The 23,805-nt window shown below is 53.1% G+C and overlaps 1 protein-coding gene across 3 annotated transcripts in view; it reads right to left on the bottom strand.

The window, feature by feature from the left end:
* Nucleotides 1-5,896: 5,896 nt before the first annotated feature.
* The window catches only part of ACTN1 (actinin alpha 1), an 85,582-nt gene continuing 67,673 nt past the window's right edge, over nt 5,897-23,805 (bottom strand). Inside the window, exons 9-22 of one of the 3 annotated variants that reach the window (XM_087819647.1) lie at nt 19,920-20,012; nt 18,943-19,173; nt 17,480-17,627; nt 14,522-14,672; nt 13,895-14,003; nt 13,227-13,367; nt 12,246-12,428; nt 11,819-11,953; nt 10,470-10,649; nt 9,638-9,784; nt 8,665-8,745; nt 8,168-8,233; nt 6,820-6,978; nt 5,897-6,594 (exon numbers count right to left, since the gene is read on the bottom strand). In XM_087819647.1, coding sequence (XP_087675773.1) covers nt 6,436-6,594; nt 6,820-6,978; nt 8,168-8,233; nt 8,665-8,745; nt 9,638-9,784; nt 10,470-10,649; nt 11,819-11,953; nt 12,246-12,428; nt 13,227-13,367; nt 13,895-14,003; nt 14,522-14,672; nt 17,480-17,627; nt 18,943-19,173; nt 19,920-20,012 — 1,983 coding nt within the window. In that variant the 3' untranslated portion in view covers nt 5,897-6,435. The remainder of the gene's footprint in view (nt 6,595-6,819; nt 6,979-8,167; nt 8,234-8,664; nt 8,746-9,637; nt 9,785-10,469; nt 10,650-11,818; nt 11,954-12,245; nt 12,429-13,226; nt 13,368-13,894; nt 14,004-14,521; nt 14,673-17,479; nt 17,628-18,942; nt 19,174-19,919; nt 20,013-23,805) is intronic. The other 2 variants (XM_087819636.1, XM_087819629.1) reach the window with 2 other exon arrangements.

Genomic DNA, 23,805 nt, shown 5'->3' with positions numbered 1-23,805 from the left:
TCTCCTCGACACAGCCTTACAAGTTCCTGTATATCCTACTATGGGCTTAAATTTCGAGCATCCCTCCATGCCACTGATACCGTTGTAATGACCTGGTTATGAATTAACGGGAGAGGAGTAAAGAGAAGGCCAGGAAATATAGGTGGGCCGTTTGCAGGGACTGGACGATGGAGGCATGCCCGGTAAGGTCTGGATGACATGGGAGGGTGCTTGTCTGTCAGTCATATTTGGGAACAGGGCCTGGGCCAGAGCAAGCGATATAGGCATGGCCACGCCAAGCGTGGGAAGATTTGAAATTTAAACTCCGAAACAAAGGGTGCTTTCTCTCGTGGCTCTTGGCCCGCTTGCACTCCTGGCTCTCCTGTTGTAGGGGGCATGCTCCCCTGCATTTGCCCATGTGGCTCATGGCCATGTGGGACCCACACGATGGACTGACGGACTGTGACCGATGCTGTACGGGACTCAATTTCACCATGGAATGAAAACCCTGGACACTTGCTCTGCTTCTAGCTCTGCAGAAGCCCCAGCTGTACATTTTCCAGGACTGGTTTAAGGGATATGGGACTTTGCAAACCAAGGGCTATAATTTCATGCGAATAAACATTTCTACCAGACCTCATTCTCTCATGTGAGTCTTAGAAAATTCTTTTTCTCAAGATATCACAAGAACCCCGCTCCCACTAGCAATGGAGGAATTTCACTGGTGCAATCCCCTGACGACACCATCACGCATTCTTCTCACACAGTTGTTGGTAAATCTTCATATTTCTTAGGGAGCAAGGTTTGGCACACCAAGAAAAAAAGGGTCTTGGCACCAACCAGACATCAGCACATGCTGCCCAGCAGCCTCCCTCAGACTGAGGTCCTTAGGTCTGCCTCTGTTTAGGAAGCACAAATCCATGAGCATTTTTAAGTTCTGAGTTTATTTTAATAAATAATCTTAAGTGTTTTTTTTTTACAAGTTTTAAAGGTAAAGTTTTTATATTGATATTTCACATTTAAAAGACATTTATTCTAAGACTTTAAATTTCCCAGTTAAGATTTTTCTCAAACTGGGTTCTGGGATGTTTTCTTAGAAACCTGTGAGAACATAGTTCTTTTAAATGAAATTATTGCTCTAGTTGAGTTAGCCTGCTTTTCTGAGGATCATCCAATTTGTAGCTTTCCCCAGATGAAGTTTTTTATATGCAATTATAAAATAATACTTGCTTCATGCAAGAAAAAAAATCAGGTATCACAAAATGGTATAAAGAGGAAGGTGTGAGGGTGACAGACACTAAAGAAAGGAGCACTATGGGGGGAGTGAGGGGAGCCCTAGTGGCCCTGGGGTGGGGGTCAGGGGAGCCCTGTTCCTGGGGTCCAGGAGTGGGAGGGTAATCCTATTGGGTTTTGGAAGCAAAGCAAGGATGACTGTGCAGGCAAGACTCCTACTGAGGGACCCACTGTCTGCGCAGGAGCAGCTGAATCAGCCACCAACCCCAGCCCTTCGCCCTCCGGGACCAATGGCAGATTTCGTCCTTGGCTCCCAGGGCTTAGGCCCCATGTAAAGCTTACACAGTTTAGCAACTGCCACCCACACGTAAAGCAGAAGTTGAAATTACACTGTCCATGCTCCCAGCTCCATCCTTCCATAGCAGTGGGGTGCCCACGACAAGCCCCCTCTCCCTTTCACACGCAACTCACACAAACACCTAGGCCATTTCAGGCTGGACAGCCTGATCCCCTAGGTCAGAGTCGAGAGGCTAGCAGTACATTCCCTTCGCCCTCAGGGCCCAAGGGAGCCACCCCTCCCCTGCGCGACAGGGAGGGCTCAGTCCTTATTCCACAAAGCAGGGTCAGAGGACTCACAGGATCTGTTTTCTGCCCAAATCACTGAAGGTTTAATCGGAAGCCCCCAAGACCTTCAAAACCTTGAGCCTGGGAAACCACCAGGCCTGTGGCCACTGCCCCCGAGAGCTTTCCCATCTCCTTTGGGTGCCCTTACTCAGCTGTTAGACTGGCCAGGCCTTCACCTGGTGCAGCCGCAGTTGTGGGGAAGCTGGCTGCCTCCCAGCCTGCCTTGGAGCTTCCCTGCTGCTCTGGCCCCTCGCCCCATGGGAACCCTGGGCTTACCTGCACATTACCTCTTCCACGCAGAGGATGCGTCCTGATTTATTAGTGCTCTGTGGCCTCCCCTGAAAAGCAGCCCCAGTGACCAGGACTTGGCTCCCAAACAGCCTGTTACTTCATCATCCCTGCAAGGCCTTTCCCAGGGATCAGGTGCTCCAGATTCCAGGATTGATGCTACCCACTGACACCTGGGGCAGCTGCTCCACAGGTCCGGCAAACCCTCACTAAAGCCTGTGCATGCAGATGGGGCTCTACCATCCTGCACTCACTCTGTGCCACTTGCCAGACAATGCAGGGGTCCCCAACAGCATCCAGGGCCAGCACAAAGGGCTCAACAAATGTCAGCATTGTTCTCTCCTAATGTGCCTGCCCGCTTCTGCTGTCCCTCTGCGGCACGGATCAAGGCCTCTCACCATCCCGGAGTAACCCAGCTGGGCATGTTGGGAGCAGGGCAGATGGAAGCCAAGCCGGAGGGTTGAGGGCTGGGCTTTTGCTCCACACTCCTCTCTGCGAAACGCTGTAAGGACATATTTGGCCACTAGGGGGCGGCACCCACCTAGCTCATTTCGAGATCAGCTTTTACAAAGCAGCGTTTCCCTAGACAGTGGTACCTGGGTTTTCGAATGTGATCGGCTCCGGAAGCCCGTTCGAGCTCTGAAACGTGCGGAAACCGAGGGATCCACAGGCGACAGCTGGGCCTCAGGATCTTGCCCTCAGCAGAAGCCACGTGGCATGTTCGACTTCCGAGGCATGTTCGAAAACCGAAGCATTCCCGTCCGTGTTTACGGCGTTCCTAAACCGCAATGCTCGTCAACGGGGACGTTGGAAAACCGAGGTACCAGTGTAGTTGTGCGGGGAAGGTGGAAGCCTTAATGGGGGCTGAGAGGACTCTGGGTGAGTTGCTTGGCCCCAGGGTTTCATTTACATCCACCCTCCTCCAGGCAGTCCTTAGTGAATAAATGTGTTCTAAAATATAATAAAAAGAGAAGTTTTACATAAAGAACTCTGCTTTCCCATTGCCATGAATTATAAAATGAGAATTTTGCTCCTAAACCTGGGGCCTCCCACAGGTGCCCAGCGGGTTTTCAGAGTGCCCACATTTCTGACCACCAGGATTCCCCACTCCTCCCACAGGCACATTTTCCCACCCGCCAGCTGCAGGCTGCACATAAAGAAACATGGAGGCTGCCCAGAGGTAGCAGCCCCTCCTGCACACCTGCTGTTTCTTTCTCAAGGCAGCAGCAGGGACAGGTTGTCCAGCCAGCGGCCCAAGTGTCCTGGTACCCAGTAAGGACCCGCGTGGTGCTCCACGATTTTCCTCCTCAGACCCATCCTGCTGGCTTTGATCCTGGGCTTGATCTTACTAGGTGTTCATGGAAGTTCGTGTTAAATGTATGAATGATTATGACAAGCAAGAGTGTTTTTATTTTACAGAAAAAGATACATTATCAATATAACAAGATGTGCGTAATGACCTTAACACTTTAGAAGCAGATTTTTAGGTTTTTAACCTCTTTAACAGATTGACTATTTAAAGTAACTACAGTCGTTTGCACACACATAAACACCCTTGAGCACTGAGAAATTCAAATAAGGCCATCTCCCTGACAGTTGTGGAATAATTTGGTAAACCCATTTCCATGCAAATGACTATTGCACATTCTTTTCTTTTTTTTTAGAGAGAGAGGAAGGGAAATGGAGAAACATCCATATGAGAGCGAAACATCCATCGGCTGCCTCCTGCACATGCCCAGGTTGTGGGCTCAGTCCCCCTGGAGAATCGAGCCCACAACCTGGGCATGTGCCTTGACCGGGAATCGAACTACCAACCTTCCAGTGCACGGGATACCAACCAACCAACCGAGCCACACCGGCCAGGGCAGCACAGTCTTTTTAGGTGAGCAATGAAGGATCATACCTCTGGGAACTGAGGCGTGTTCAAGTGCTTGCACCCTAGGTTTAGGAAAATTTCTAGTTGGGACATTTCCCCCCCTCTCCTCAACTCCTGTAGCACTGTGCCCTTGGTTAGACTTGCATGTAAACAGCTAAACCAAGGCATCTGTGTACTGACCTTTTCCTAAAGACGGATCTGGGACCAGGCTCTGGCCTGTTCCGTGCTGTTCCCCAGGGAGCTGCAGCCACAGCAGACCCACAACGAACATTTACTAGATTTTTTTACCTCCTATAAAAACCTATAGAAATACTTCCCAAAGCAAATGCCAACATCTCTCCCCATGTCCTTTCTCCTGAGCACCCCCCTTGCCTGGACCCTTTCCCAGGGCAGTGGGTATTCCAGAGACCTACTGAACTAATTCCTAAACAAGAGGGCCTCACACCAGACCGTCGTCGGCCCAGTTCAGTAAGTTCTGACTTAGTCTTCATCTTCTCTTTTATTGTTTTATTTTAGAGAGAAAAACACTGATTTATTGTTCCACTCATGTATCATTCATTGGTTGGTTTTCTCTTTTTAATATATCTTTATTGATTTCAGAGAGAGGAAGCAAGGGAGAGAGAGAGAAACATTAATGATGAGAGTCATTGATCGGCTGCCTCCTGCACGCCCCCGACTGGGGATCGAGCCCACAACCCAGGCATGTGCCCTGACCGGGAATTGAACCGCGATCTCCTGGATCCTAGGTTGACGCTCAATCGCTGAGCCACGCCCGGCCAGGCCACTGGTCGATTCCTGTATGTGCCCTGACCGGAGATTGAACCTACAATCTCGGTGTATGGAGACGACGCTCTAACCAACTGAGCTACCCGGCTGCTGGAGCCAAGTCTTCATCTTCTTAAATGAGGGGACAGATCATGTTAAGGGTTCTCTTTTTGAGATTCTTCAACCGAACCCCTTGAAACTTAAAAGGATTGACCACAGCTAACATTTCTGTGTGCTAATATTCTAGGAGCTGTGTGTGTATACACATGGACCAGTGCTGTTAGCCTCGCTCAATACCTAAGAGAACAGAAGTGCAGTGTCCCCATGTGGGCAATGGCAGACCACAGACCCAACTCCCTGTGGCTGCTACGCTGAACTGTTTTAACTCCTGGACACAGCCATAACTGGAACACAGATCTACGGCTTCAGTCGCTTACATTTCTGCAACCCACTGCACTGTTGGTATTGACATCATCAATAGCCTTAGGGAGGAGACCGGTGGGGAGGAAAAACAGAAGCTAGAGGAACCCAGATCCCCTGGGATCTTGTTAAAAAGCAGGTTCTGATTCAGCAGGTCTGGGGCGGAGCCTGAGAGTCTACATTTCCAATGAGCTCCCAGGTGACGCTGGACAGCTGCTGTCTAGGGGACGGCTTGAATAGTAAGGGGTGAGATGAACCTTAGGAGATAATGCAATTTGCCTTGTGGCAAAAATAAAAGGATTGGGGGGGGCACACAGATGTCACAGAGCTGTTTGACATTGTGGAGAACAAATGAAAGACTTAAGTGCGAGACGACGAAATGTGGGAGGGCAAAAAACACGTTAGGAGTGTGTATGGGTGCCCCTCCCCATCCTTGCACGCACAAACACACACACACACACACACTCTCTCACTCTCTCTCTCCCGGAGCACAGCAAGCAAGGAGCAAGCCAAGAGCTGTCCACAGGGCGCCATTGCTTTGAACAGTCCGTGCCAAGCAACATCAAAGTTGTCCACACTCCAATTTTGTCCTGACCATTTTTAATAGGCAATATTGAAATTTAAAAAAAAGTGTGTGCTGATGGAGAGGTCATTCGCACCTCTGGACTTAAAAATGAGACAAGCCACATAAATTCTCTTCCTTAAAAAACAGCCATTTCAAAAGATCTTTAATATCATAAAATATTTTCATGGACAGTGAGCTAGCAAACACACATGCACCAATGTGCCTTTTGACAAGATCACCCCCACCCCACCCCCTCTCCCACATCAAGGTGGACATGAGATTGGAGAAATTAATACAGCAGATGGAACAGAGAGGGAAAAAAAATCATTAAAACGGATGGAATATAACATTGTGCTTGGTTATTTTCCTATGTCACAACAAAACAAAACATTTTGGTGCAAATAGTTAATTCTTCCTCTTTTCCATTTAAGTCTGATGGAGAAAAAAATACTTTTTCTATAATAAAATATGCGGTTTTTTGGTTGTGTTTTTTTTTTACTTTTTTTAACGTAACTTTTTTTCTTTTTTTTTTTCTTTTTTTGCAGAAAATAATTTTGTAAACTGTCACTTGGCGGGCACGGAGGCTGGATGCCGCGTGGGCCCCAGCTCCCCGGGGCAGGAAAGGGGGCAGCGGAGGAGCAGGGCCGGGCTTGCGGGGGCGAGGGCGCCGGGCGGACAGGGCGGGTTAGAGGTCGCTCTCGCCATAGAGCGCCGTGGAGAAGGACATGTAGTCCAGAGCACCGGGCACGCCGTCGGGGCCAGCGTAGGGGGCCATTCGTGCGATGCAGTACTCGGCCTGGTCGGGCGGCAGCTCCCGGCGCAGCTCGTCCACGGTGATGTAGTTCTGCGGAGAGAGCGCCGTGAGGGTGGCCGCAAAGCCAGGCAGCTGTCCCCCCCGCTGTCCCCCTCCAGCCCCTCCTGTCTTTTTGTAGACACACAGGTATATTCCGCATAGGTCTGTATCCACCCGCACAGAGGAGCCCTGGAAGTGCCCGTGATCTTCCCCGCAGGCCAGAGCCCAGCCAGTGCCCACGCCCCCCGCGCGGCCCCAACCCCACAGCACACGAACCTTGTCGCCGGCCAGGATCTTGAAGGACGCCATGACTTGGTCGGCTGTGTCTGTGTCCGCCGTCTCCCGGGACATGAAGTCGATGAAGGCCTGGAATGTCACTACCCCCAGGCGGTTGGGGTCCACAATGCTCATGATTCGGGCAAATTCTGCCTCTCCCTGGAAAGAAGAGCCACCCCCGCCAGGCCTGTCAGCCCCCGAGCCACCGCCTGCTGGGACTCTGCAGGGACCTGGGGCCCCCGGGGGCTCAGAGTAGCCTGTGGCTGCTAGAGGAGGGCACAGCAGCCCGGACCCAACCTGGGCTGTCCTGAGGGTTTGAGGAGCCTCTTCACACGCCCAACAGTGAAGACTCCACTCAGGGCTTCGCACCCCTACAGACGCCTGGGCTCCCCTTGGAGCAAACTATGATAAAGCTGATAATAACAGTGATAACAGTAAGAGCTACCACCCCCACGCGGTGTATATTATATACCAGGCACCATTTAACCACATCAAGGTAGGTATTTATCATTTCCATCGGGTTTCCAGATGAGAAACCTGAGGTCCAGACAGACTTAGTGACTTGCCCAAGGTCACACAGCCAGCAGGTAATGGAGCTGGGATTTGAACATGGGTGGTCTGGCTCCACAACGGTGCTCCCCCACCACACTGTACTTTCTATGTGCCAGACAAGTGCATAGTGCTCGCGTAAGTTCCTTCATTTGCCCCTTCCAATAGCCCTGTAGGGTCCCCCGAGCCTCAGGCAGGCCCCCAAGCTGGTGATGGTGGAGCTGGGATTTACTCCTGGGTTCACTGCTCCTATAGCCCATGCTCTCACTTCCGTGCGGGCATCCCAAGGGCTCTGTACTTTGCACATGGCCCAGGGGGTGATCTGGCTGCCCAGCTAAGGCCCCTGCCCTGCTCGGATGGCCTGCATGGGGGCAGGCAGCTGAGAAGGGACAGGGGGAGCCTGGGGCAATGGCAGAGGGCGGCAGGCTCGGCCGGAGCCATCACCAGGGAAATGGTAGAACTCTCCATGCTTCGTACCAGAACGTCCAAACCAGCAGTCCTTCCTGCTAGCCTCAGGGTCGGCCCAGCCGTCCACGGTGGGAGTGAGAAAGCCTAGCTCCACAGTAAGTACCCGAAGATAAACGGCACTGACGGTGGGACGGCCAGCCCTTCAGGACACACACAGGCCTGCAGCTGGGCCTTGCCTTCAGGGCTCCATCTTCCCTGAGGACCAGAACATTGAGGCCCTCTAGGGAGGGCGGCCCCTGGCCTGAGGGCATCCAGGCTGCCAGGGCTAGGGCATGGCCTCTGTGGCCGGCTGGCTGCCCCTCGCCAGGACAGAGGACGGGGTTTACGTTACCATGTTGTAACCCATGGAGATCAGGCAGGCTCGGAAATCATCCGTGTCCATCATGCCTGTCTTCTTCTGTGGGGGCAGTGGCACCGAGACACAGGAGGAGGAAGGGCCGGCCCAGGGCCGGGAAGACAGGGCACAGGTCAGGGAGGGGAGAGGAACGTAGGAGGAGATGTAAATACACGTCCAGGGAAAAGATTCAGGAAGGAGAGGACAGAGCAGAGAGATGCAAAGATCCGTCCGGAGGGTGGAGAACGGCGAGGAGAGAGGAAGGCGGGCACCGAGCAGGTTCCCACGAAACACAACCGAGGGCAGAGTCAGAGGTCGGAGTAGCGGGAGAAGAGCCCGACACGGGCCAGGCGGACGGCAGGAGAGAATGAGCCCACGGCCCACAGGGAAGGACAAGAAGATCCAGACAGACAGAGAAGAGAAAAAGGAGAAATACGCGTTATTTCTTGCCCCGGAGGCCACCCTTGAGCGTGCTCCATGCAGGAGGCGAGTACCTGGGGGTCGTTGCCAATATCATAACCCAAGCTGATGAGGCAGGCTTTGAACTCCTCGGGGCCCAGCGTGCCGGAGTGATCCTGGGGCCGCCGTGCGGCAGGCAGCGAGCCATGCGGTGCCAGGGAGGCGGAGGCCGTGAGGGGAGGGGTGGGCCATGCCCCGGGGGTGGTGGCATGTGAGGGGAGACACAGGGACAAAGGCATGCGGACAGAGAAAGTGGAAGGTGGATAGGGTGGGGGAGGAGGGGAAATAAAAGTGCACATGGTTAGACACACGGACGAGGTCCTGAGGGTGCCCTCTCCCCGGCACACGCAGCCCTGCTCCGGGAAGCAGGCCAGAAGGGAGCGCAATGAGCCACGGGGGTGAGAAGCCCCCACAAGTGCCCAGCCCGCCTCCAGCCCGATGCCCCACCCCAGTTTCCAGGAGGGCTTCACCCAGCCAGGCATGGTGGTGGGCAGCACCTAGCCCCATGCTCCCCCCCACCCCATGTGGTCACCCTGAAGCCCCAGGGCACTGGGTGATCCAAGACTGACAACTCTGTTTGGGGTGGGGGGGCAGGAGGGAGCCTCCACTCTTCTGTCCTGAGGCAGAGGCAAGAGCCGGTCCCCACAGCCAGAGGCAAAAGGCCTTCACTTGAGTTTGAGGCTATGGTAGCCTTGCTCCCAAGGGCTGAAGCTGCATGGTAGGAGAGCAAGGGTCAGGGGTCAAGGGTCCTTTCGCCACCCAGGATATGAGCTGTCTCTCCAGGAAAGCAGAAAGGCTCATGGGACACCAGGACTGGCTTTCTAAGGCCAGCAAAATGCGACGCAGAGTCAGGGCAGGCCGATGGCACTGCCTCCCTCTCCTTTCTACTCATCACCTGCCCGGGAACTGGACCCAGCATAGCTACCCACACCTTGGGGAGTGCCCTCCAGGGCCCTGGGGCAGGGGCTGGGGGCTGCTCTAAGCAAGTGCAGGGGGTGGGGCTCTCACCCGGTCAAAGTGGTTAAAGGAGGCCCGGAACTCGTTCATCTGCTCCTGGCTGATGCCCTTGGCATCCCGGGTCAGTATCTGGTTCTCCACCTCATTGATGGTCCTGGCGATGGTGGTGAGGAGCTGCTCCCAGCCCACACGTATGTGCTGGATTTGGGCAAGGGGCCTGTCAGCATAGGGGCCCCAAGCCGCCCCTGCCACTCCTTCCCCTGACCATCGAATGGTCCAAGCAATCAACCCGGCCTTCTGTGTGGACTCAGTGTCATTAGGCTGGGGAGCCAGAGGATGAAGGGGGAAGAGTGGGCAGGGTGGTGGCTCCTGCCTGGGACAGTAGAGACCAGGACTGCCAGGGTGGGTCAGGATAGGAAGGAAGGAAGGAAAATTTGGTGGTGGGAAAGACTAAAGGATAAAAAATTGGGTAATTCTTTAAATATCCAACTTCAGAACTACACACACAGGCCTTCATAGGTCAAAGCAAGTAGTCATTTAGAATACAGGTGCCTAAGGCAGTATCTGGAGACCACAAGCATCAGAATCACTGGGGTGCTTATTAAAAATTTAGATTCCTGAGCCCCACCCAGACCTAGTGAATTCTGGAGGCAGGGTCTGGAAATCTGTGTGTCAACAAGCTCCTTGGGAAATCAGGAAAGCACTGAGGCCTGAAGAACCAGAGCTCCTGGGTGAGGAGAAGTGAGTCCCCTCTCACTCCAAAGCAAGAGTTAGTCCTACTATGGCCAGTTTCCTTAGAAGATGATAGCCGGCCCTAGCCCAGGGAGGGGAACAGAAGGGGATCTGTGGCTTCCTCCCAGAGCAGCAAGGCCAAGATGCCCACCTCCATGGTGTAGTTGGTGTGCTTATTGTCAAAGATGAGTGCCTCCTGGATGAACTGGTGGTCACCCTCCAGCTGGTCGATCTTAGGCTTGTAGTTGATGATGCTTTTCTCATACTGTCGTAGGTGGCTGAGCTGGTCCTCCAGGGTCCCGTGCATCTCGATGGAGATCCTCCCGATCTCCTGCTCACCCAGGAAAGAGGCCCTTGTCAGACCACCCCCTTCCATGCCCCTGGGGTGGAGACTGGGGCCCCCACGCCATTGGTCAAACTCTAAGATAATTCTCTGTTCCCACCCTAGCACCTGGGAGCCCATAGGAGTAATTAGTAAGCCCAGAGCTAGACAGACACAGCATGGGTGCTCCTTGGTATGGAAACAGCATCACAGAGGTGTGGGACAAGCACTGCTATCAATGGATGAAACACACCCTGCCCCCCACTGTCTCTCAGTTACCTGTCAGTCTCAGGAATAGGACTCAAGGTCAGCTACTAACCTAATCTCTGCCTGCTATTCAAACTCCCTTCCTAAACCTAATTCTCAACCATCACTCATCTCAGTGCACAGCCTCAGGGCACCTGGCTCACCTCCTCAGTGGCCACGCTCCTGGTGTTCTGCTCCTAGGATGCCTACCTTGGCCCACTACAATGCCACCACAATCCCGCCTGTCCCTGTGAGCCAGGCCTAATCCCCTTTTCTGTGGGTCCTTCATCCATATAAACAAAACGTGTTTCTGAAAGCACTTTCTGTGCACTCAAATCAATCCAGCAAATATTCCCTGAGCACCTACTATGCACAATGTGCTAAGCCGGTGGGGGTAGGGTGCAGGGAAGACACAAACATGGACTCAACCTGGGCTCTGCCCTCAAGGACCTCAGAGGGACACCATGCTCTAACCCAAGAGGTATCTTGTACCTGATTTACAGCACCCCAATATCTGCTCCACACAAATTAGCAAAAAGTTCCACACTTGCCTGAGTTTCAGTTCTCTCTCTGAGAAGACCACCCTCCTTGACCAAACTCATTGCTCAGGAAGGAAGAGACCTGGCCAGCCAGATAAGCCATAAGGGTAAGCCAAGTCAGCCACCCAGGCACTAATCCTGCTGTGGGACCTGCTTGTGGGACTTTAGTGATGTCCCTGTGTGGGTCTTTGCTCCCAAGCCAGACACTGGGATCAGCCCACAGCGTCCTTGCATGAGCTCCACACCCTCTGTAGGAGAGCAGACCAGCCACAGGCTCAGGACCCACAGTCTGCCACAGGTCCCACCTGGGAGGAGACAAGGCAAGCCCGTCTGGCTGAGATGGTTCCAGGAAGGAGTGGAAGCCTCATGCCTGCCTCCCATTATGGGACCCACCTCCATCTTGGTCTGGATCCAGGGCCCAATGACGTTGGCCTGTGCCCCGAACTGCTTGCGTAGCCTCTCATTGTGCTGTTGGCGGGCATGCTCCTCTGTCAGGGCCTGGTCCCTTCGAGGCACCAGCTGCCGCACCTGGGGCAGAAACAATCATGGGACATTGGGGATAGGCCGTCTATCTGCTCCGTACTTCAGATGAAAAGGACCCATGAAGGAAGGGGCCAGTCAGTAACAGAAAGGAGTAAAGACATTGACCTGTTCTAGAAATTCAATCATTCATTAACTTGACAGTTTTGACTATGTGACAATAGCAAAAAAAACCACACTAAAATCAATAAAAATCAATTAACAAAAAAAGACACAAAAATTGCTGCCTTTTGAAACTTATAATGGCTCAACCAATGCCCCATCCAGCCCTTGGACTCACATGGTCCCATTTGCCATTGATCTCCTGAGGCGTGATGGTTGTGTAGGGGTTGGTGCCCGCCATGTTGACGTGGTAGGTCTGCACAATCTTGGACACCTCGTTGTGGATGCCCAGGATGGCCAGGCGCTCCTTGTCAGCATCGGGTAGGGTGGCTTTGAACTGCTCGTGGGCTGTGGTCAGTCCCTGGAGAGAAATGGAGATGCAGGAGAACAATGACTGGAGGGGCTGGTGCCTCCCGCGGGCAGGATGAGCAGGGCCCAGGTGGAGGTGGGTGGAAGGGCCCCAGAGGCCTGGAGGTGTCAACCAAGGATTCTCATGGCTCAGAACCAATACAGCAGGGCTGGCCAGGGAGGGTGGAGGCAGAGCCATCAAAGCAATAGCTTCCTGCTCGGGGCTAGAGAAGTCAGCAGCAACCCTGGGGGCGCTCACCACCTCACAATCAGGCCAGGAACAAGGAATGCCCCAGGGCCGGCTCCCAGGTGACCTCCCCCAACACAGGTTTCCTCAGCGCTTTGCAAAACTCTTTTGATCTAACACTCTGCAGCTGCATAAAAGTACAAGGAAGCTGTTTATTGATATGAAACAAGCTCCAAGGTACACGTTAAATTAAAAATAAAGGTTCAAAATACAGTGTATTATAAACGCTACTTTTTGTGTAAAAAATAGCGTGGAGGAGACTGTGTTAATAAGTAAATATATTTGCTCGCACATGCAGACTGCGCGGCCATGTTGCTTTCCTCTGGGGAGGGGCTGGGATAGAACAAACTTACTGCATATCCTTTTTATCATTTAGAGTTTATGCCACATACATATGTTACCTAATCAAAATAAAGGTAATGCAAAGGTTTCAAATCTATGAAACTCTTGGGATGCTGTCCTCAGTCCTCTCTCTGCTGGGCAGCCTGCAGGAGTGGGACTGGCAGAGTGTGGGCCACGGGGCTGGGGGAGCCAGCCACGGGAGGTGGGGGGGCTGCAGCTCACCTGGATCTCCTCGATGGTGTGCACGATGAAGGTGTCCTGCAGGTCCTCCATGGCCCCCTCCATCCAGTTGTTGAAGGGCGCAGCCCGCTTGGCATACTCCAGGTACAGCTGGTCTATGGTTTCCAGCAGTTTTTCTGTCCGCTGGGAGTGCCGAATGGGGTGAGGGTGGGGATCGGGACATGTTTAGTAGAGTCATATCCAGAAACCCTCCCCTCCCCTCCCCTCCCCTCCCCCAAGAGCCTCCAAGGTCCTCCTGGCCAGCCCCAAGTGGTCAGGGTCTGGAGGGACCGGACTAACTCAGGCAGAAAGAACCAGCCGTCTCTGGGGCACTGGTTCTATGTGGAGTGAGCAGGCTACCCACATCAGAATCACCCAGCCTGGCCCCAGAGTCCAGTCTGTAGAATAGGAAAGTGCTCAAATGGCTGGGGTTGAGCTAAGTGCACTAAACCAGGGGGGTGAGATATGGTTAGAGGAAGAAAGGAAGCATCTCCACAGAGCAAAGCCCAAATCCAGTGCCACTGTGAGCCTTCCACACTCAGGCCACGGCTGAGGGAGGTCCAGGCGACCCAGTGGAGCCTTTTTTGCCCAAAGCAAAGGGAGTCACAAAGGAGGAAGAGGCACACAGAGCTGCTGAAGGCAGGCCTCCATCTCCCTCAGGGGGCCCTCACCTCCAGGGCTTCCCTCCGCTTCTGGGTTAGGGCCCCTAGATTGTCCCACTGGTCACAGATCTTTTGGCACCGGGCGTTGACACTGGGTGAGTCGTAATAGTCCAGCTCACTGGGAGGGAAGAGACAGGAAGAGTCAGGTGACCCTGGCTACCTGTGGCCTGCTCTCCTCTTCCTGAGGCTGAGGCCCTAGTGGTGTTGGAAGGCCAGGTGTACTCGCTTCATCAAGATCTTCCAGGCACCCCTCCCAACCTTCCAACTCCTTGGCCTTTAAGAAATCACCGGGAGAAGACCAAAGAAGGCTGTCCTTGCTCTAAGGTCCCCCACCCCAACCTAAGCTCGAGGCAATGCCAGTCTTGACCTGATGCACATCATGAAGGAACTACCAAGGCAGTGAGAACTCAGAGCCAAGGCTTGGTCATCCTCTGGTTTTGCACTAGTTACAGGTAAGGACCAAAGCCCTGTGACAGGAAGGGTCACTGGCTCATTCCCGGACTGGGGGGAAGTCCTTAGTCTTCTGTATTGATGACCTTCCCACCTAGGCACCAGGCTATACCCACCCCCTCAGTTATCAGGGCCACACTGCCCACCTCCCACAGCCACCGCAGGCCCTGGCCAGGCCACGCTTACTTGAGCTCCTGTGCAATGGCGGCAATCTGCTCCACGCGGTCCTGGTGGGCTGCCAGGTCGCTCTCAAAGGCCTCATGCTTCTTGAGCAGGGCCTTGATCTCAGAGAGCGTGGCCGTCTCGTAATCCTTCTGCCGCAGCATGGCCTCTTTGCCTGAGTTCAAAAAGATGGTACAAAGCTGAGCTGAAGCCAGGGCACGGGGGAGGGGGACATCTTCTTGACCCGACTATCCACCCCTCAGGGCCTCAGGAGCTCCCGTTCCAGGGGCACAACCCAAGGAGGAGTCCACTGTACAATGATCTATCATCTGCAGTGCAAGAAACCGGGACATCCGCTAGGGGTCAGGCCAGGAAAGTCACTGTTCTCCACGGAGCGTGTGGCGGGCATCAGAAGTGGTTACATTCACAGGCTATGCAGGACTATGGGGAACGCATGGGGCCTAACATTCACTTTATAAACAGCAGGAAACAACGATCTAAGCCCAGTGGTATAATCAGGAAAAAACAGGCCAAGCAGTCAGGGATACCCTATTTTATAGTTTCTCCAGTTACTCCTGCCAGCCCCCAGAAGCCGTGGAGGGACCTGTCCCTCAACTACTCTCAGTGTGGTCAACGTGTCCACACTGCGTTCATCAATGGCCATAGCCTTCTCCAGCCATCAAATGCGCTGCCCTCTCTTTAGGGGTGGGCAGGGCTTGCATTTCTTGGATTTCTGTTTCCCGGGAGGAAAATGGGACGAGATACGACCTCCCAGGACTTGTGAAGTGATTAGCACAGAACAGGGACTGATCTGGCCTGGCCACCCACCCCGACTATCCACCCCTCAGGTGGTGTTTGCGCCCGTCATGGATGCTCAGCCCCCCTCAATAAACAGAGGCCAGGCTGTGAGGCCAAGGGCTGTGCCCAATAGGGCGTTTCTTTCCTTCCCTCTACTCTTTTCTTTAACTCAGAATAATAACAACAACCGTACAAAAAATGACAGACGAGCCTTCTTATCTCCTCTTTTCAGTCTTCCCTTTATGGATGTTGTGTTAAAACCACAGGGTATATATAAGTTGTGCTTCCTGTTTTGAAATACTCAGCAGCATAACATAGTGTCTGCCCTGGCCCCTCGGTCTTCACAGGGGCCACTCAGCCCCATGACATTCCATCAAGTGGCTGAACCACCTACTGTGGGCAGCAAGGTGATCAGCTTGCGCTACGTAGATGGTCTCACGGCAAACATCTACATAGTGAGATTTTCCCCATGTTTAAGACTAATTCTCTAGACAGTCTCAAGAAATGGAATTCCCAGGTTAGTGGGCAATACATCGTTAGGCATGAATCCATGTGGCCGGACTGATTTCATGGGGTTGTGCCAGGACTACTCGTGCCCTTGTTGGTGGCTGGCAAGCTGACAGGGCAGTCCCTGCTCGGTATCTTGCTCTGAGCTGTTCCTTGGCTCCAGAGAGGACATGATAGAAACACGTGGGTGAATCAGTACAACCTCCACCATCCCCCTCTACTCTGCACCAGCCAGGCTGAGAAAAATAACTCTGTACATGCAAACTGTGCAAAGCCCAGCACAGATACCTACACCAGGGAGCCAAACCCGACCCCCTTGGCTAAGTCCAGTGCTCTGCTAGCCCCTACCAAGCCAAGCCACACCGCTCCCAAGTAGCCATGGGGTGTGACCGTCCCTACCCATCTCTCGCCTAAGGAGTGAGGGCGTAACAGAGATGAGGAGGGAAGTCTTAGAGCGTTGAGCTCCACTGGCCAATGGGGTCACCCCCAGGGCTCTAGCTGACACAGTTGTAGGGCCCTAAGATTAGGGCAGCCTGTTCCCCTCTTCACCCCCAAGCCCAGGTTTTCTGAGGAAAAGACTATTCCAGGTAAGATTTTTCTCTTTGGAGTTAACCTTAGCTGCCAATAAGCAGACACAGGCATAGCCACGACCGCCTCCGGGCTGGAGTAATGGAGACAAACCCACTAAGGCAAGGGCTCTGCTTCTCTAGAGGTAACTGGAGGCCAGGAGCAGGGAGAGGGAAGGCAGTGGAGGAAAAACACCCAGGGCTACCATTTCCTGATATGTTCCATGTGCTGGGCGCTCTACCAAGCATAAAATGTACGTATGACACTTAAGCCTACAACAGCCCTATGAGGGGCTGCCCTGGGTTGAACAGTGCCCTCCCAAAACTCAGGTCTACCCAGGCCCCAGCATCTGACCAAATATGGAAATACGGGCTTTGCAAATGTAATCGGTTAAGATGAGGTCCTAAATGGATTAGCATAGCCCTAAATCCAATGACTGGGGTTTTCATTAGAAAAAGGAGAGGGAGATTCAGTCACAGAGACATGGAGAGAAGCAGCCAGGTGACAACAGAGACTGGAGTGAAACAAGGCAAGGAATTCCAGGGACTGTTGGCAACCACCAGACACTAGGAATAAGCGTGGGAACCAACCCTGCCGCCACCCAATTTAGGACTTCCAGCCTCCTGAACTGTGACAGAATACAGTCTGCTGTCCTGTTAAGCCATGCAGTTTGTGTTACCTTGTTACGGCAGCCCTAGGAAACAAGTCCAGGAGGGTGCATCACCACCTGCATGTCCAGATGAGGAAACAAGACCTGGGGTCGAGTCATTGTTTCTAGGTGGCAGAGTTGGGATTTGAACCCCGATTTCACTGACTCAGGGGAATCACTACGGAGACCTGAACTACCAGCAATGGACCCAGCACTGTACTAATCCAGGAACCTGTCTCAGTGCTTTGCACGTACTAATTCACTTGATGCTCGTAACCCTATCAGACTGGTGCTATATTATTATCCCCACTTTACAGATGAGAACACTGGGGCAACCAAAAGGCTATTGAATTGCCTAATGCCAAAGAACTAGTAAGAGAAAGTGAAGCTAACAAAAAGCAAGAGAAGCAAGCTGTGGCTGACGGCTGGGCTGCGGGAGCAGGAGGCTGGGCTGGCCTTACCGTCCGTCCAGGCCTCGTGGATGGAAGCCTTCTGCCGGAACTTCTCTGCCAGGTGGTCAAGCCGCTCCAGCCTCCGGATCTCATTCAGCAGCCACTCCTCATAGCCCTTCTCCGCCTGCTCCAGGGAGCCCCAGGCATTGTTAATATCCTGCGGAAATGGAAGGTGCACGGTCAGCCCCACCTGGTCGCCAAGACCCCCACAGCTGCTCCAAGCCTTCCAGGTGGGGCCTCGTCCCCATCTTGGCCATGTCCGGCCATCCCCACCAGTATTTCCCTGGGCTCCTGGGCAGAGAATGGGGGCCAGAGTCCACATGGGCCACCCAGATACGGGGCTTTGGGTATGCAGCCCTGTGGGGAAAGAACCCAAGGTCCTCTGTGGCCCCAGAACTGACTTACAACAGAAACAAGCATGCACAGGAGCCTCCCCACATTTCTTGATTGCTCAAGAGCTCTGGGAAGTAGCCTGAAGCCTGTGGGGTCCCTGACCTGGGTGAGCTGGCCAAAGAGTCTGAGGATAGTGACATGATGAACACAAACCTACAGCTTTTTAGAATGGAATCATCAGAGGGGCTACCCACTACAGTTACCATGAGGGCACCAGGCTAGGCAGTTGTGGGCTGAATCTGGCCTGCATGCCACTCGAGTCCCCAACTTGGTTCCCATCATGTGCCTGGGGACCCGGCTGCATCTGCCCAAGGGGGTTTTTTTTTCTAACTTTTTCTAGCACCCTCCGGCTAGCTCTGGCTCTCGACCTAAAAGTGCTGATTTGGCCTGGAACCCACAAAAGGACTGCAATTTTCCAAGCTGCATATACGTGAGGGGCCTTTTTCCTCTCCTCCCGATTTCCCTGGAATCCTGCTCCTTCTAATGCTGTTTGCAGGTCTGCCCAATCCCCCCCATTCCTGCCTTATATGCCCAGGTCTTCTCAATACTCTCCATTTTAACGGGCAAAAGCTCTATGCTGGTGAATTTTTAAAGTTTCTTTTACATATGTCTCTGGCTTATAAAATTTCTCCCACAGTCCTGAAAAGAGGGTAAGGAGGGAGAAATAACCTATAAAGTGAGATGTCATAATGACATGGAAAACTGGCCACACTGTTAATTTATTTTAAAAAGCAGTAAAAATCATCTTTATTACTACTGAATTATTGCCCATTTGGGTCAATGTCAAGAAGCATTCTGTTTGCAAAGATGATTTTTGAGAAGTGGGGCAAGTTGGTGGACCTGGGGAGTCTGGGGAGGGTGTTCAGGGCTCTGGAAGGGCCAGTTTGGCCTGGAAGGGGCAGGAGTGAGGGGGCTCTCTCCCTAGGGAGAGAAGCCACCCACATCGCCAAGTGTGTAACCTGGAGGAGAAATGACTCTGGAGCAGTGCATGCAGGCCGGGCCCGGCCACGGCATCACATCAGAGCAGCTCAGAGATGGAGGCAGACCCAGCGGGGACCCGGGCTGGCCCCCTGGCTCACCGAGACCATCCTGCCCTCAGAGGGCATGAAGGCGGGCCGGTTGCTGAGGCGCAGCTTGGTCTGCAGAGTGTTGAAGTTGATCTCCAGCTGGCACTTCTCCTGCACCTTGGGTGGCTTGTGCAGGCGCCGGTAGTCGCGGAAGTCCTCCAGCTTCTGCTGCATGGCGTGCATGGTGTTCTCAGGTACGCGGTTCTCCAGCCAGGGGATGGTGCGGCGGATCCACTCCAGCAGCTGCGGGGATGGGTCAGGGTGTGAAGATGCTGCAAGGAAGGGGCAGGGCAAGCTCCCCTCTCCTCCAACAGCACACTCTTTCCAAACTACACCCTAGGCCACTCCCAGGCCACAGGCCAGGTTCCAGGTTGTTCCCTCAGAGAACTTGGGCTTCATGAAACCCGGCCACTAAGTTATGTTAACTCACAGCCAACATCGCAGCCTCCCTACTCTAGCAAGGGGAGACCTGGGGGAAGATGGCTCGACTAAGAGCAGGAGACCTGAGCTCTAGTTGTAGGTCTACTATCTGGCTGTGCCTCAGTTTCCTCATCTATACCAAGGAGAGGGTTAACATGAGGTCCTTGCCGCCTGACCTTCTAGGATTCTAGTTTAAATGACACTCACAGAACAGTACACTTGGCTGGAAAGGCCTCTGAGATCTCGGCTCAAGTCTCACTTGACAAGTGAAAAAAAACAAGACCCAGAGAAATGAAGGGATTTCCTAGGCTCACTGTTGGCATTAGAAAAAGCCAGGAACTTGCTCTCTGAAGCCCAGAGATTGGCCCCTGATCTACCTCTCTGCTTTCTGAGAGGGCCAAAGTGGAGCTGACACCTCCCCGGGTCACCTGTGCTGGGATTATGGACTATACCCAGCCTGGGACTGTGCTCCAGGGGTGGATCTGAAAGGTACAGGTTCTGGGGCTCCCTTTTCTCTTGGAGTGGGGTTGCAGGGCTTGCTGGGGCCAGGGGAACCCAAGGATACCCACATCACTGGCCAGCTTCTCATAGTCTTCCATGAGCTGTTCATTCTCCTGGTTGACGGCCAGCACCTTGCAGATACGATTGGCTGCTGTCTCCGCCTGGCAACAAGACAAGGGGTCATGGTCAGCCACTTGCAGCAGGAGCGCCTGGTACACACATGCACCGACAAAGCCTCCTCCCGCCCCTGCAGCTCTCTGAGTTCTCCACCTCACACCTCCTCACCATCCTCTTTGCCAGCCCAGGCTCAGTCCCATGGATCAGGGACGCCGCCCGAATAGAGGTCTTGGTGACTGAACTAGGCCCCTGGAAAAGGGCTTGAATTTGAGACCCAACAATATACATGTTGGAAAGAAACTAATCCAATGACTGATACAATCAAAATGCTCAGGTCAGGTGTCAAGGTGATTTTACTCCCATCCTGGAAATGTAGGGGTTCAAATTGGGGAGTCCTGGAATATGCCGACTGAGAAGCAATGGGGCCTCTTAGGATCCCTGCAGAATCTCTCAAGGCTCTTGGCCCAAAGTTCAAACACTTTAGAGAAAACAGAGGGACCCACTACTGCACAAAGGGCAAGACTTCAGGACCAACCCAGCATGAGCAGGATGCCCAGAAAGTAGGCATGGGCACCTCTGTGCATGAGAGCTGGGCAAGCAGACACCTGAGGTGGGGCTCAACAGCCATAGGAGTGAAAGGGGGCTGAATGGCAACCAAGCAGAAAGGCCCAGAAAGCCCAGGGAGACGCTGCCTCCTCGGGCAGTGGAGGGCACTGTGCACCTAACCCCAGCAGGGCCAGGCGTTCCTAACACACTTCGCTCAGGTGACTTTTAAATTCATGTGTTCTTGTGGACATCCTAGCCCAAATCCAAGGGAGGGGAACTCGAAGCCTTTTGGGGGTTCTGGGATTGAAAGGAAGACAGCCTGGGGTGAGAGCACATAATGCCTGTGAGAAGACAGATAAGCATCTTGTGGCCCCAGAGTAGTGTGACCCTTCTGATGACAAAGGATAACAGAGGCTTAAGGGTTAGGAAGATGGGATCTCACAAGGAGCTGATGAACAAGACAAAATGGGTTTCAACTGCAGCGAGACAGACTGAGGCTAGGCATAAGGAAGAACTTCCTGAGAATGAGGAAGGAATCTGAATTGGGAAGGAATGACTAAGAAAATGTAACAGGCTTTTCCTTGCAGAACTTTTGAAATAGGACATACGCCCACCAAACCTTGTGATTTATGGGGGGGTGTGGTTGGGGGGCAGAATGAGATCATCACAAATGTGCTTTCAAGCTCAAAGTTAAGAGACTCCTCCAGGGCGAGGTGGGCCTCCCCAGAACTGTGGGAATGGTCGGAGGGGGAGCTCAGAATCCTCCTGTCTCAAGAAACTGAGAGGAGGGAGAAGTCACATCCTAGACCCTCATCCCGTCCCCCTCTCAACTCTGTGCTAGAAATGGCACTGTGTACACAGAACTCCTGGGCGATCATCCTTCCTCTGGAAGAACAAGTGACCACGGGGAATCCCAAGATATGACAAGGAGGGAAATTCCTTCCTGGAGCTTGTCCCAGAAGATGTGGGCCCCAGAGACAGCAGGGTTTCGGGAACCAGGCTGATGACATGCCCCATGAGGCTGGCTGGGGGCAGTAATCTGCCTGATGTCACCAGGGCCACTTCCCTTGAGGGCCAGGCAGGGGACCCGAGGGAGGACTACACTGTCCTCTGTGCTGAGGTTTCTGTAAGAACGTGGGGTAGCTGCACAAACCCTGCCCAACGTGCTGGCCAAGTAGGTAAGAATCAGGAGGTAAGGTGGCCACTCATCGCAGGCAAACAGCAGCTGCCACTGGGCGTTTCATGGATAAAGCCCCCCCTTAGGCTTGTTATCCTCCCGCTTCATCTTGAAATCCTGGACTCCGGAGTCATAAACTTGGATTGTATCAGTTTATAGAATTGGGAGACTGAGCGTTGCCTGCATTCACGGGATTTTAGGCTACATGTCCTATGAGCTTCAGGAGCGTTACCCACCCCTCAAGCCTTGGAGGTTCCAGGGTCAAAGGAGGCTCCGCTTGGATCAAGTCTGGGGGAGTTCCCATGTGGGCCTCAGGGACTTTTCACAAAGACCCAACCTCTCCCCAAGCCCCCCTCTCGGCCTGCCCCCCTACGGGGCTGGCCTCAGCAGGGGAGACAGGCTAAGAAAACCCATCATTACAACCAGGAAATCTGCCTTTGGAAATAAAGTACGGCCATTATGGAACAAAACCGGCCTTTCTTTAGAAAAGGCAACGGCCCATCTGCAAACTCCGTTCTGGCTGCCTCCCCTGTTGAGGGGCCGCCAGGAAGCAGGCTGGAATCCAGATTTGACTTTAGAAAAAATGACAGGCAGAATCTCAGAAGCCTGACCCACTCTCGCTCCCACTGCTCAATTACCCCTCCCCAAGCAGGCAGGCGCACCCCTGCAGAAGCCTGCTAGGTGACGGGTTATACTTGCTTGTATATGGGTCCCCTTACAAAGGGTTCAGTCAACCCCAGCCCAGGAAGGAAAACCTGTTAAGGCCTCCAGGACATAACCCTGGAGTGAAAGGCCAGAGACTCCTGAGGATGGGATCTGGGCCTACCCCTGTAGTTCCAATTTCCTGGTGCGTTGCTTTTATTTTCCCGTGGCCACAGGAACCCCATGCAGATATTCAGGAGAGAGGCACCCAGCACCACTGCATTTTCAAAGAGCCTGCTTTAGTTCAGAAGCTCGAAGGGGAGATTTGTTCTAGGGGAAAAGGGATCCATTCCCTGAGAGAAACTCAGAAATTAAGCAACTAGAGTCTTGGCTTTGGGTAATTCCTGCAGGAGGAAATGGAACCAAGAAGCAGAAGCAGAACGCCCAGCCCTTTCTGATAGTAACAGAATTTTCACAAAACAAGGGATGCAAGCATAGGCCATCAAGGGGGTGAGGACATATTTTATAGGAATAGCCAAACTGACTACTTCAAGTGCCAAAGGAAAAGAGTTGTAGGAATTTGTGTTTGCCTTTCCTTGGTTTATATTTCCATGACCCACTTTAAGTTGTACTATCTTACCTAACACAATAACATGTTTGGTTTTAAGTTGTTTTTTTTTTTTAAAGCATGGGCTATTATTCCTGGAGTCCTTAGAGATCTCAAATGACACTCAGCTGTCCCAAGCCAAAGCGCTGCTCTAAGATCAGCTGCTCTGATAATCAGCATCACATCAGCTGCTACAGGTAAAGTCTGTTTGACATCACTCAATTAAGGTGACGTCAAACAATGTGGCCAAATGACACACCATCCACAACCCACGGATTCATATGAATGCCAAGAAGATCTCATCTGTGACATTTTTAGTTGAACATTTCCCAAATCTAACTAGAATTGCCTATTTCCTTCCCCTCAAGTCAGTACCCAGCCCTAGTGTCCCTGCCAGTGAGTCCCCCCAGACCGAGGTGAGCTGGCCCCACAGAGGCTCAGTCCTGTCCCCACTGCTCCAGGAAGGGATCCAGACCAGCACTAACTTGCTCTCCTCTTGCAGGCAGACCTGTCACACCTGGAAGCTTTTGTACAGTGACCACCTCCCTCAGCAGCACCAGATGCCCTTCCCCACCTCCCTGAGCCTTTCCCTGTGGACCCCTATTCAACCCTTAAGATCCTCAAGCTCAAGTGTTTCCTGCTCAATACAGTCTCGTGTCCTGCAGCCCTGCACTTGCCCTCCCCCGCTCTGGTCTGCAGCAGGGCATTGGCCTCTCTCTTTTATTAAGGGTTTTCCCAAATGGACCATGAATTCCTTGAGGGCAGTGGGGGGTTCTTCCCCTTAGAAGATTCACAGTGGAGAGAACAAACAGCACCATCTCCCCCTGAAAGTATCCAGAAACACCTACAGCAGATCCACTTAGCA

Source organism: Miniopterus natalensis, chromosome 1 (assembly GCF_054644295.1).
Source record: "Miniopterus natalensis isolate mMinNat1 chromosome 1, mMinNat1.hap1, whole genome shotgun sequence".
NCBI lineage: Eukaryota > Metazoa > Chordata > Mammalia > Chiroptera > Miniopteridae > Miniopterus > Miniopterus natalensis.
This window is presented reverse-complemented; position numbering and strand designations above follow the sequence as displayed.